This window comes from Rutidosis leptorrhynchoides, chromosome 9 (assembly GCF_046630445.1).
Source record: "Rutidosis leptorrhynchoides isolate AG116_Rl617_1_P2 chromosome 9, CSIRO_AGI_Rlap_v1, whole genome shotgun sequence".
Taxonomy (NCBI): domain Eukaryota; kingdom Viridiplantae; phylum Streptophyta; class Magnoliopsida; order Asterales; family Asteraceae; genus Rutidosis; species Rutidosis leptorrhynchoides.
The window spans coordinates 319,686,945-319,699,787 of record NC_092341.1 but is presented as its reverse complement, the minus strand read 5'-3'; the positions used below and the strand labels follow the sequence as shown (position 1 = coordinate 319,699,787).

General features: G+C 32.4%; 2 protein-coding genes across 3 annotated transcripts; one reads left to right on the top strand and one right to left on the bottom strand.

The window, feature by feature from the left end:
• The first annotated feature begins 838 nt into the window (after positions 1–838).
• LOC139866943 (uncharacterized) lies at positions 839–2,841 on the top strand. 2 transcript variants are annotated; one of them, XM_071855246.1, is made up of 7 exons: positions 839–922; positions 1,070–1,142; positions 1,310–1,408; positions 1,474–1,575; positions 2,089–2,172; positions 2,320–2,385; positions 2,608–2,841. In XM_071855246.1, the coding sequence occupies exons 3-7, from the start codon at positions 1,310–1,312 to the stop codon at positions 2,704–2,706; spliced, it is 450 nt and encodes a 149-aa protein (XP_071711347.1). In that variant the 5' UTR covers positions 839–922; positions 1,070–1,142; the 3' UTR covers positions 2,707–2,841. The 2 variants fall into 2 exon arrangements, with proteins under 2 accessions (XP_071711347.1, XP_071711344.1); XM_071855243.1 differs by having other exon boundaries at positions 1,070–1,162.
• On the bottom strand, positions 2,837–12,552 carry LOC139866942 (endoribonuclease Dicer homolog 2-like). Its single transcript, XM_071855242.1, has 21 exons — positions 12,382–12,552; positions 12,180–12,293; positions 11,765–11,899; positions 11,580–11,664; positions 11,337–11,401; positions 10,773–10,910; positions 10,525–10,653; positions 10,230–10,359; positions 9,982–10,075; positions 9,465–9,660; positions 9,204–9,364; positions 8,424–8,642; positions 7,581–7,807; positions 6,865–7,133; positions 6,186–6,625; positions 6,005–6,108; positions 5,490–5,686; positions 5,191–5,400; positions 4,355–4,765; positions 3,980–4,258; positions 2,837–3,465 (listed from the first exon to the last, which is right to left on the bottom strand). Exons 1-21 carry the CDS (start codon positions 12,469–12,471, stop codon positions 3,067–3,069), a joined length of 4,092 nt encoding a protein of 1,363 aa, XP_071711343.1. The 5' UTR covers positions 12,472–12,552; the 3' UTR covers positions 2,837–3,066.
• Between the last annotated feature and the right edge of the window lie 291 nt (positions 12,553–12,843).

Sequence of the window (12,843 nt, the reverse complement as noted above, 5' to 3'; positions counted from 1 at the left end):
GCTCGCTAAAGGTATATCTAAACTCCTCTTTGTGAATTTATTAGTTGACAATTATTAGTGGTGTAATTGGATCTTGTTGGGATCGTTAATCGTGTGAATGTTTTACTTGAAAGTTTATAATAAAATAAATGATGTTTACTTTAAAGTTAATAAAAGATGTTTATTTTTCATGTTCCGCTGCGTTTATAAAATTTAAAAGTACACACGGTTTTCCATCATATTGTTATTCTTTTCATGGTCTTAAAAAAAATTTCAGAACTGAATCTAGGAAAATATGGACCTGAAGGGGTGGAGATATTACGTTTGGATTTGAGTTCTGGTGAAGATTCAACAAGAGAGGTTGTTAAAAAAAGCTGTGTGTTTATTTGATGGAGCAGGTGTAGATTATGTGATTCATAATGCTGCTTTTGAACGACCTGTAAGTTAGGTTATCTTAGTACTAAAATGCACTTAATAACTTTTCTTTTTGCTTGTATATGTAGCATGCACCGTGTTTATGAGATCACATCATCACAATAAAGGTGGCAATTTCTACCCATTTACGAGTGAGTCAATTTGGTTTACGTTTAATCTCATATGGGTCAATGGTTAAAACTGAAAAATAAAAATGACCAAAAAAGGTGAATGGGTTAAAGTCATCCAAAGTGTAATTTTAATGCATACATCCAATTAGTTTTATTGCAAAAGTTAGATTTTATTTCTCGATGGTGTAGTTTTTGTAGTCATATAAAGCTATCTATCTAGATTCCAAATATAAATATTATATTTTGGACCAAAAGTATTTGGGTCAACCCATATCTATGCATAGTAGAAAATAACCTGTTTGACCAAACCAGGATCTTGCTAACACATTTCTTATTTCCCTGTTTTGTTCTTGTTGCAGAAATCAACGTCACTTGATGTACCTGAAGCAAGTCTCAAGGTATCACATATTAATGTAGTCAGATCATTAGATTACTTTATTTGATTAATGTATATATGTGACAATACCGGTTGATATCGTTCTATCACATATACTTCATCTCATTGTTCTTTTTAAGCAAATGTAATATCTCTATTTGGCTATCAGGCAACACTTGATGTAAATGTTATCGGGCCTATATCTCTTACGCGACTGTTGCTCCCTCACATGTTGAAGAGAGGTAGAGGTCACTTCGTCGTGGTATGTTTAACTTTTTGTTTTTTTCTTGTAATAAGGCTTCAGGTTCCCAAATTGTCTCCATTTAGTTCTGTATATTGTTATTCATAATTACTTTATTTTTTTCTAATCTTTCACTTTTTATAAATTAGAAGTCCTTTGTATCTGCAGATGAGTAGTGCTGCGGGTAAGACTCCGGCACCAGGGCAATCAGTCTATTCTGCATCAAAATTTGCATTAAATGGCTCCTTCCATTCCTTGCGGTCCGAGGTATACTTGATGTAGAGAAAAATGTTAAACGAGCGGTATACTAAGCATTTTTCTTCTCATTTCAGCTTTACCAAAAGGGATTCATGGTAACAGTTGTTTGTCCTGGACCAATAGAGACATCGATTGCATCTAATACGAGTACTTCGAGTCAAAAGGGAATTAAGGAGGTTAGTTTCGAATGTAATGGTATCCAAATGTCACAGTGGTGTTATTTAGGTGTAATTAGTGAAACATGAAACAATGGTACTTTATAATTTGTAATCCGTATTAGTTAATGGTACCTTATTATACTTAAAATAGGTAAGAGTGCTATTTCCATATAGAAACTAGTCAACTACTCTATGAATACGGATAAGGAGAACTCAATTATTATGCTTGATTTTGTTATCAAATGAGTTCAGAACATGATGGGTTGACTCAATTACACATTTTTTCCACTTCACTTGAAAATGTTTTTGAATATAAGCACACGATAACTATTACAATAATAGTTATAAATTTGCAATAAAACGATATTGAAGGTTGTATGCAATTGAATAAACTTTTGGGTGACTTTTGACCCATCTGACATATTTCCATTCTAGGTACATTTTAAATTTGCCCTCTTTGGGATTAAATCACAACCCATATTGACTCTTGACCCATCAGATGCTAACATTGTTTAGTGTCACCCTTATCAGAAACGAGTATCATCAGAGAGATGTGCAGAGCTTACCCTAGTTGCTGCAAGCCATGGTTTAAAAGAAGCTTGGATATCATATCAGGTACTTGTTTAAGTGTCACCAGCAAATTAATATTCACAGACGCCTACATAAAGTTCAATAACGTTTTTGTTGTAATCTTTGACATCTAACCATTATCATCTGTTTGTATCAACATAGAGTGTTATCACCGTTCTGTTATTTTTACAGCCTGTGCTTGCTGTTATGTACCTGGTGCAATACATGCCATCTGTTGGATTTTGGGTTATGGACAAGGTAATATGACTTGCACACGAAAATGATATATTTGACTACAAATTTGGTTTCCCATGTTGAAGTGACCAGCAACTTAATATAAAATTGCCCATTTAAATGATGATCCTAGATTCATTACTGATTTTATGACATACATTTCTATAAATTTAGCGACTAGTTTATCTATTTTTACTTCATGGTATCTATCATCTTAAAATCCCTCACTTTATGAACTGAGTTCAGATTGGCGCAAAACGAGTAAAAGTAGCTGGACAGAAGGGAAATACATACCCAATGAATTTACTCTCTGGTCGAAAAAAGGAATCACTCTTTTTTCAATAATAGAAGCATGGAGGATTAATAGTTTGGGTACACAGTAAATTGTACGGTTACTGGGTCAGCCATAAACCTAGGATAAGCGATAACCAGTAGACTATATTGAGATGATTTAATATGAATTAATATCCATTAACCTATCTTGAGATAATTTTATTTTATATGAGAATTCATAAGATTAACAAAAACATCCTCTAAGCACAATTTAATTTTACTTTTCTAGAATAGTTATCACACAGTACAACAAACAGCCCTCAAGGACTATAATACACTTACCCTAGTTTGATTCAAATCAGAATTCAAGTCATTTAACTACAAGATTAAGATCATTACTTATTCCTTCTTTGAAACGCGAAAAGCCAACCATTAATCGTTCATTTCAGAATTCAAATCATTTCCCTCCTTCGAATTGTGAAAAACCAAAGGTACATTTTCTTTCAGTAGCTTCAAAACAGACTTGGATGCGAGTCTTTCAGCCATTTTCTTGTCTTGTGCCATGCACGACTCTTTAAATATATGACCTTCAGCCTTCACTTCGACAGTAAACAAGACTGTACCATCTTCAGTGCGTTTATGCGATTTGTTAAATTCATAATGGTTTTTTTGAGTAATGTTCTGCAATTCATTCACAGGGTGTAGTTTTAGAGTCTCTGGTGTGACCAACGGCTCCAAAAGAGGCCTAATGCTCTCATAAACTCGCTCTTTATTATACCCTGAGTCAACAAAAATTGCCCCGGCTAGAGATTCAATAACATCTCCAAGTACCTATATACAATACCCACAAACAAAAAGTTAGATTAATCGATAACAGGTCTGTAGATGTGTGTTTTACTATTTTATAGAGTAATATTGACTTTCATAGAGTACCCAAAATCAGATTCAGTTATCAATATACTTTGAAATATACTACTTTGGACAAGTGATTCAGAAAACTATGCTTATATTTAAAAACCATAAAGCAGAAAGACCAAAACATATCAAATGTCCCTTAAAAAAAGGTAAAAAATTACAGGTTGACTTTTTTGGGTAACCAAAACCGGTAGCCTATTGGTGGGGACTTGAGAATCTCTACTCAAGTTCAATCCTCATGGATTACACTTTGGGCCCTTGTTTAAAAAATGAAAAAAAAAAAAAAACAAAAACAACTTTTTTGGGTAATTACTTTAGCAGGACCTTGTAAGAACATAGATACCCGAAAACGTATTATCTGATCCTAGAACAAATAGTCACAATTGAAATTCATAAGAAAAAATTTAAAATCCAACCAAATTTAACTGACCTTTGGAAAACTGGTCTCAGACTCCCATCCGAAAGTATATTCCAAGGACAACGGGTCAAAGGTTTCAACGGTAGAGACTATATGACGATGAAGGTCTGGAGATCCATGTAGAATGTGTTTGTGAAGTCCAACCTTCATTGCAGATTGTGCATAACAATCGTTATTTACGGATGCCGATCTCAGATCAGTCAACATTCCCGGAGTCAGCCCTGGATATTTAGTGTATAAGTGCACCGTTATGAGATAATCCAACACCGCATCCCCCAAAAATTCTAAACGCTGCATAAATAATTTAAATAAATAGGTTTCAGTAACCAATCTTATATAAAACTATTATTAATCTGTTTTTATTAAACATGAACCATTTAAAGTTACCTGGTAACATTTAGGAATCTCAGGTAGCATGTAAGATCCGTGCGTTAGGGCCTCAACAAGTAACGAGGCGTCTTTAAACTTATATTTAAGTAAAGATTCCAAGTGTTGTATATTTAGAAACTTTTCAGGCTGAAAAGTCAAGTCTCTTATGTACGGTGTGTTGTTAAAGTCAACAGTTATACCGAGCCAACCCATAAAAGATAAAGCTGCCATTTCGCCTCCTTCGATTAAAAATACACCAATTAAGGCTTCGACGACATCAGCTACAACTTTCTTTTTTATGGTTCTTGTTCGAGCAATAAAGATTTTTCTTCCATTTGAAAGTACCAATTCATCCATTTTTAACGGGCAAGAACGATCCCCGGGAACAACCCAAGTTTTTGGATCAAACGGCTCGTTGCGTATAAAACCCTGCAAACAACAGCATATCACCATAATATATTGATTAATATCCTTTACCAAAATAAGATAAAAGGTTACCATTGTAATAAATCGTAATGTTACAACTTTTTGATAACAAGATAAAGACACGGGTAAAATAAACAATTAGTTGCATAACGAGTCAAATCAGATCCGGGTCAAATCATAACAGGCCAGTTAGATTCTTAATTTTACCCAAAACAATTCTTTAAATATTTAGTGTGCAAAATACGACTACAAACAAGTTACTATTAGTTTTGGCAACTTCCGATCCATTTGATATATTTTCTTCAGAATCAACCCTTTAGAAATAATCCAAAGACCCAAATTGACCAATTTTAAGCGGGTTCAAATTATCATTACTGTTATTGAGTAATTTAATAAGGATATTTAGGATATAAAGGAAGAATAATTACTGGAAGATTGCAGTTACATCCCAATCTACATAAGGAGTTATTGGAGATTATTTTCTCCCTTCTCGAACTCAAGATGCCTTCGTGTTGATCCTGAAAGTTTTTAAATAGTTGCTGACTAGCAGCATATTTCAAGAAAGAATCACCTAAAGTCTCAAATGATTCAAGATGAAATTTTTCAATGCATTTCTTGGTAGTGATTGCTTCCAAAATCTGAAATATCATTCAAAATAATATCATTATAGGATAATTTATTTTAGATAAATCTATAAGAAAGGTTCATATTTTTTTATATGTAATACCTTTGAAGCAGAAACGTTTGCATATTGTGGGTTACAATCTAAATGCATCTTTTTTAAATTCAAGGCAATAAGCCAGGACTTGATCCTATGCATTATAGATGGTACAAAAGAGAAAGAGTAGAAGGTTTTTATAGATATGGGAGACATTAATACGTAACACAGTTCAGATGGCAGTTCAACTCCTGCATTACTTATCTCTGCAAAAACAAATAAACGATTCGAAACAAATGTCATATTCAAAAGAGGAAACGATTATTCACTAATGTCTAATTTGACAGTGTCTTTTTGATGGATACTAATTCTATGATTTATGAAATATTTTAAATAACCATATGGTAGAAAGAAAATGAATGTTGCAAATTTGATTTGATAACTGTTCAACTACAATAACTAATCTACTCGTGTCATTACCATTTTTAATAATGTCATAAGACAAACAGATAATGTAACAAGAAAAAATTAGGAAAAAGGAGAAAAAAGTTGAGACATGGAAGCCAAAAATTAAGAATCTTTACCTTTTTCCTTGTAATGTCTGCCTCTTTGAAGATAATTTCGAACAACAAAAAGTTGCCGAGCAGCAAAAAACGATTCTTCTTCACACAATAAGTTAATCCCATATCTGCATTTTTAAACAAGCTAAGTTTTATCTTTACAAAACCAAACTAACAAAACAACTTTATAGCAACAAATCTTTACCTCGTTTTGTAGTAATTTTTGTATAAAATTGATCCCCCTTCGTTTATTTGCATAGGAGAATTAGCATTTAGTCCAGGTATTCTATTTTTTATGCAATAAACACGCTTATTATGAGGTGTATACACAAGTGAATTTTCCACTAAACAGCTGCATATAACCTGTAGATGGTTATCGCCGTTTTTTATGTGTACCGGGTGATGGTTATCACCTGTTAAAGAACAATTATGTTCTTTCTGAAAAGGAAACAAGACAGAAAGAACAGAACTCCAATCGATCGTTAATGGGCTTTCATCTAATCCCATTGACGGGAGCAATAAATAGTCGAATACCATCGGACTATTTTCCAATTTGAACTCTTCAAGAGACTTGATCAACTTTGTGATAGAACCATCTAGAAGTACTCTCAAAACAGTCATTTGAAAGTTGATAGATATTGTTATCTGCGATAGGCAAATAAAGTTATCAGGATGAAAATAACTAAAGGTGGTGAATTAGACTTATTTACTTTATAACAAGTCCATATGGGTTAAAAGTTTCAGATAATATATATTAAATCAACCAACGTCATGAATCATTCTACAAAAAAGTATATTTTAACAAAAGTATAACTAATTTATTTAAGTGATATATTAGTTATGTCTAATTTTTTTTAACTTTTATTTTGCAAATTTAATATCACCTGCTCCTGTGTAAGCAATGAAGTTCCGATATATGTCATAGACACAGCAATGTTGCCCCTGTCAGCCTCAAGATCAAAAGATAACCCTTCGTTGTCGAGATTTAACTCGGTGTTCACTCCAAGCACAATATCTTGTAACGGAACTTCGTAATTGAAGTTTTTCTTTAGTTTTATTAGATAGAAATGAAATATCTTAGTTGAATCAGCTCCAAATCGACCCACAATCTCTGGTGGTACATATTGAACTTGTTCTTCTACATAATCATACTCTGTATTCATAAAATTTTTTATCAGAGAACTAATTGACTACATATATAAATTCTAAAGATCTCAGTTTTAATCGAATTACTATGGAATGGGTAAAAATCAGGTTATTTTCAATCTCTAAGGAGTCATACAGGAGAACAAAAATGATGGCTTTGCAAAAAACTAGGGTCAAAAGTCACCCAAACATACCAATTACAATCATTTTCCAACAACAAAAAAAGACGTTTAGTGAAATAATAATAGTTTGGGTAATGATAACTAAAATGATACTTTTGGTTATTATAGTTGAAAACCAACTCTATATACAAAATGCACAGAACATAAAAAGGTGTTTCTGATCTACCCGGCCCATTTTGACCAAGCCTAACCCTTTTTGACCCATGAAAGAAACCGCCCAGCCCACCAATATTTCACAGCTAATGGTTCCAAGGACAATATAGTAATTTTACCGATTTCTTGTGGATCAACAGCTGTCTCCACAGTATCTGGAACAAGATTATCAGTTAATGCGCCCAACTTATGAAGTTGCTTACATGCCTCAAGGCATGCAAGTTGCTTTAGCATTCTTGAATTGCTAGATATATGAATACTTGGAAGTGGGCAACTTTTAGGAAAATATATGCTGCAAGTTCCTGCTTGCTTATTAATATCGAATCTTGGATATGGCTTAAAATACCTAAAACATGAAACATAAACACATTGTCATTAATGACTCAAAATGATGTGTAAAAATAATACTTCTCATGTCAACAAAGTGTGCAACATTTTACTTCAACTATAGTGCTATTTTCAAATAACCAGTAGCTTCTATATTATGTCTGAAATGAATGATCTTTTAATAAAAATGACCAAAATCCATAAATTATGCATAAAACCTCATAAGTCATAACTTATTTAATTATGCATAAAACCTCATAAGTCATAACTTATTTATTCCAAAAACAAGATGATTATTGTAATAAAAACAACTTTTGTAGTCACATTTGACATACCAGTTGTTTACAAATAGATAATTGTTTGAGACAAAAAGTGTTCAAGGTCAACCGAACCCGACTCGTAACAATCCGGAAAGAAAAAACAGTCCTTTACTCCTAGCAGAGTAAGTAAAATTACAGATATAGCACATGCAAAGAATAACAACAAAATGCAAACCCATCAAAAGCTAATGTGAAAAATCATAAAAATAACCCGCACAAACCTCCGGTTTTTAACTAATGTCAAGTAATTAACTTTTCATAAGATGCAGTAAGTAATAATAGTGATTATAACGTATCAAAGAGTTAAGAGCAAACCCATCAGAAGGTAGCCGAGAACAATAGAAGTAAACCATTGAAATGCTAGAGCTCAAGCTTAATGTTGCACCAGTAGATTCAACATGATAAACAACTTCATTCAAAATCTCGTTGTCAAGTGGCTCACACGGTTCAGACGCATGACTTAATGACTCATCTCGCATGATTTTTCCACTCATGAGGTAATTGTTTACCTTATTCAATGTTTCCATATCACCACTGAGAATCATAAAAATGAGTAATAACTCAGTTATAATTAACAGAATCCAAATTTGACTTTTTAATTGTGAAATAGCTAATATAAGAATAAGAATTAGAAGATGAATAGAAACTCTTATAAGACTTACAACATGAAAAGAAACTCTTCTTACAGAAAACAGATAGTATATTTATAAAAAAAAAAAGACATCAATTAAATTGTGAATGGGTTCTCTATTCGCTCAAACAGGGACTAATAACTTTAGCTTAAAAGACAACGTGTCGAATGGTACAAGGGGGCCAAAAATCACCTAAAGTGAATGTTAAATTGAAAACGTGTTAAAACATCCTAGATATCATATTCCAAAAAAGTTTCTTACAATTCAAACAAACTATTCTTTAAACTGTATTTGACAAACCGTTGATATATACATATCCATTGATAAAAGAAAAAAAAGTTTAGGAATACCTTTCATGAACTCATTACGACACAAATGAGAAATCAGTTTTGACACATAAATCAACATGCCCATATCACAACCTCTAATCTCAAGTTAAACGATAATTCTTAAAAGTTGATACCTTCTAAGCAACAACAAAAAATCTGAATTTTGCATACGGGCCCGACCACGAGATTGAATAAAGCTACAAACAGTAGATGAAAGGTCGAATCGAATTACGAGATTGCAACTTTGAACGTCCAAACCTTCTTCAAGAATCGATGTTGCAACAATAATATTAACCTGTACAAAATCACACCTTACAACAAGTTCAACAATTTAAACTAATCTATATTCATAGCAATTAACACTAACTACTATATGCACAACAAAATGGGCAAACCTCTCCCTTACGAAACTCTTCGACAATTTTATTTTGAGCACCACGGCTTTGCGACTGCATCGTAGAATGATTGCCAGCTGTATATTCGGTTTTCCACCCACATAGATTGGGATTTAATTCCTTGAGTAAGCTTTTAAGTACGATAGCCGTAATCACCCTCTCAACAAATATAATACATCGCATATCATTAACATGCCTACATGAAGTTCCAAATAAGAAACACAAAATTATGAGTAGGTATTAAGATGTGGCAATATGGGGTGTAACAAGTTAGTTGTTGACCTACAAATACTTTCAAATTTAACGTTTATAATTTTATATGCATAATGTTTAAAACATGAATTCAAAACATTTTAATTACAGCAAAAATATAGGAGATTGCAAGTTAGTACGACCCAACCCATTTTAGCTTAACTTTTTTGGTTTCACCTGTTACAAAAGAAACCACAATCGACCCATTCACAAGTACACGGGTCAAAATTGCCACCTACGTATTGAAGTACAATCTTGCACAAACCTATAATCTGCGAGTGATTCGAGTAAGCACACTACTTTTGTTGAGAGTAATCCCAAGCTCACGGCTGCTTGATTAACGTGGTTAATCATCCAATCTAGACAGTGCCAAAAATAACAGTTTAAAGATAAAGATTCTGCAAAAATAGGCCTAAGCTATAGATATAGAATATTAAATATTAAATATAGATATAATAATAATAACAATAATAATAATAATATATAAAAATAATCATAGTATGCCTTTATTACCATGGGGTACGTAAGAGGAGAAAACTTGCTTGGCATCTTTACAAAATTCTCTAGCAAATTTCTCACCACGTACATCCAAATTACCCCACGTAAACAGGTCATTTAATTCATACGAGTACGTTTCTGCTGCCTATTAAAAAGAAAAAATGTTAAAAGGAGTAAGTTGACATTTGAAGCATCGTACTTGACTTCTTGTTTCATACTCCTAAACATCATTCTTGTGAAAACAAAAAAAAAATTAATAAAAATACAGAAAGTAAAAATTGTAATTATTATTTTTTTTTTACAAACATACCTTTATTGCCAACCATATGCCTAGTTCATTTAAGCAGAACTCGAATGTTCTGGATAGCGTCGACAACCTTTTAATAGCACTGTCCCTCGACGATTCCAAAAGATTTGAATTTCGTATCGTTCTTTCATGCTGCGTATCATATCATACATTTCTTAGCTTCTATTTTATGCAAAAAAGATCAAACTTTACCTTGTACACAAAATTTTACTTTCGGACAGAAAAAGACATCCCAAAACAATCAAAATTACCTTTTGTCTTAATATTGACAAACTACTTATAATCTCAAATATCTGATACGGAACTTCCATCGTCTTGTAAAATCTATACTTTTCAGTAGAGGAAGGAATATACTTGGCTATATCAGATTCATTTGCACATGTATATACCTTCATCCAATATAAAAGCCACATTAGTCATTATTATCAAATAAAAATTTTTACCTACAGATAACTGCATTTTAAAAATTATACTAGTACAACATCAGAAAAACCAACAAAACAAGATTTTCCCAGCAGTCAAAAGTCAGTCAAAAGCCAGTCAAAGTCGAAGTTGGTAAAAAATTTATATGCTTTAAGATTAGGGTCAGGTTCATTTGTGTTGGGGCTGCTCTTTTTTCTTTTGTTCAGAAAAACGAGCAAGCACATGACCTAATTAACTGTTTATGTTTATGGTTGAAAGTTTACGTTGATCAAAATCTGACTAGTACCCCGACTAGCGAGTTTTTCAATCTTAATCTTCTCTTCTCCTCGCATACTATTATTTTAGACCCAAAAATTAAGATATAACAAGCAAACAAATAGAAACTAGGGAACCTTAGAATGCATAAGACTCTCGAGCTTCTTAATGTGTTTCCAGTAAGCCTCCGGTAAGCTTGACCCTATAGTAAAAATAAACAAGCTACTTAGGGCCCCTTTGCCAAACAAACTGTAATATGATAAGATGATCTAACATGAAGAAAGAAAAAAAATTAATAAAAAAAAACAAAAAAAAACATAATTTTTTGAGATGAAGTAAAAATCATTACTTAATTAAGCAACCCACAAGTGTTTCCATACCTTTAGCTTTCACAGGTGAAGCTGTCATCCCGAGTATCCTCGGAAGCTGATTAGCACTATCACTTAGCTGGCGGTGATAGAACTCCTACAATTATCAATTCAGATTAAGGAACCAATTAAAATATTAACAGTATGATCATACAAAGAAACAGGAAGGTGTAAAAACATAGTATAGTACAGTATACCTTCATAATTTGGGCATAAGCATGTCTCTTTTTCGCATTATGACATTCATCAAATATCAGTAACTTAATGGCATCCATGCTTAAAAATTTATGTGTCAACGCGTCAAATAAAATGGCAGGTGTCATGACCATTAGCTGCACAATAATAGCATGAATGAATAGACAATAGTGAAACAACATAAAATTTATCATGCGTGAGCACTTTATTTGCTACTTATGATCTAAAGGTCATATTACTGTTTCTACTTTCATTTAACAGCAAAATAAGAACTTAAAATTCAAACAACGTACGAGTAGTAACATTCAAAGTTACGACATAAAAGAAAAAAAAGCTTTATATATGTATATGTATAGCATATAATAAAATGTTTTTTTTTTTTAAATCAATAGAAATAAGTCAAATGTTGACTTATACCTGATGTGTTTCTTGCTGTTTTTTCCATTCTGCAGCGTTCCAATAATCGACACCCTTTTCCCCCCAGTATTCTTCCACGTCGAGATCAAGGTGCTTCCTCACAGCTTCAGCTTGCTATACAACATGATACAACAATACGACAATAAAATATACAAACTCTCATAATTAATCTTGAAATAAGTCAAACACAAACTTCGTATACCTGTTTGACTAACACAACAGTGGGTACCAAAAAAACAGCAAAGAAACGTGAAGGTTTTCGCAACAGATGTGCATAGCGACGTAAAAGCATAATAGCAATTAACGTTTTGCCTGATCCAGTCTCCAAAAACACTATTGTGTTCTGCTTTAAAGCTTGCTCTAAAGCTTCTATCTGATAACTGAAAAACTCAACATGAACATTTGCATCAACACACAAATAATTAGTCATTACATTAAATAAATTTGTAAATTTCATCATATGTATGTGTCGATATGTATATATATTGTGTGAAAAAAAAAATATACTTTATTCTTGTATGCAGAATACCCCATACTAATTTCAGTTCACATTACTAAAATTAGTATAAGTATACAATATACATTGTACTTTCAATTAGAATATAAATAAACAAACAACTAGAGAAACCTTGTTGACTCACATGAATATTGAACACTACTATTT

Bases quoted from the DNA above. Each gene is read 5' to 3' on its own strand.
- LOC139866942 (XM_071855242.1), bottom strand. From the start codon at position 12,471: ATGCTTTTACGTCGCTATGCACATCTGTTGCGAAAACCTTCACGTTTC. The intron at 10,360-10,524 runs GTATGTTTGTAA...TCTTTTTAATAG, and splicing joins GCATATGGTTGGCAATAAAG to GCAGCAGAAACGTACTCGTA. The intron at 7,134-7,580 runs GTAAAATTACTA...TTATGAATACAG, and splicing joins TGTTGATCCACAAGAAATCG to AGTATGATTATGTAGAAGAA.
- LOC139866943 (XM_071855243.1), top strand. From the start codon at position 1,130: ATGTTGAAGAGAGGTAGAGGTCACTTCGTCGTG. The intron at 1,163-1,309 runs GTATGTTTAACT...TTGTATCTGCAG, and splicing joins GTAGAGGTCACTTCGTCGTG to ATGAGTAGTGCTGCGGGTAA. The intron at 2,386-2,607 runs GTAATATGACTT...AACTGAGTTCAG, and splicing joins GATTTTGGGTTATGGACAAG to ATTGGCGCAAAACGAGTAAA.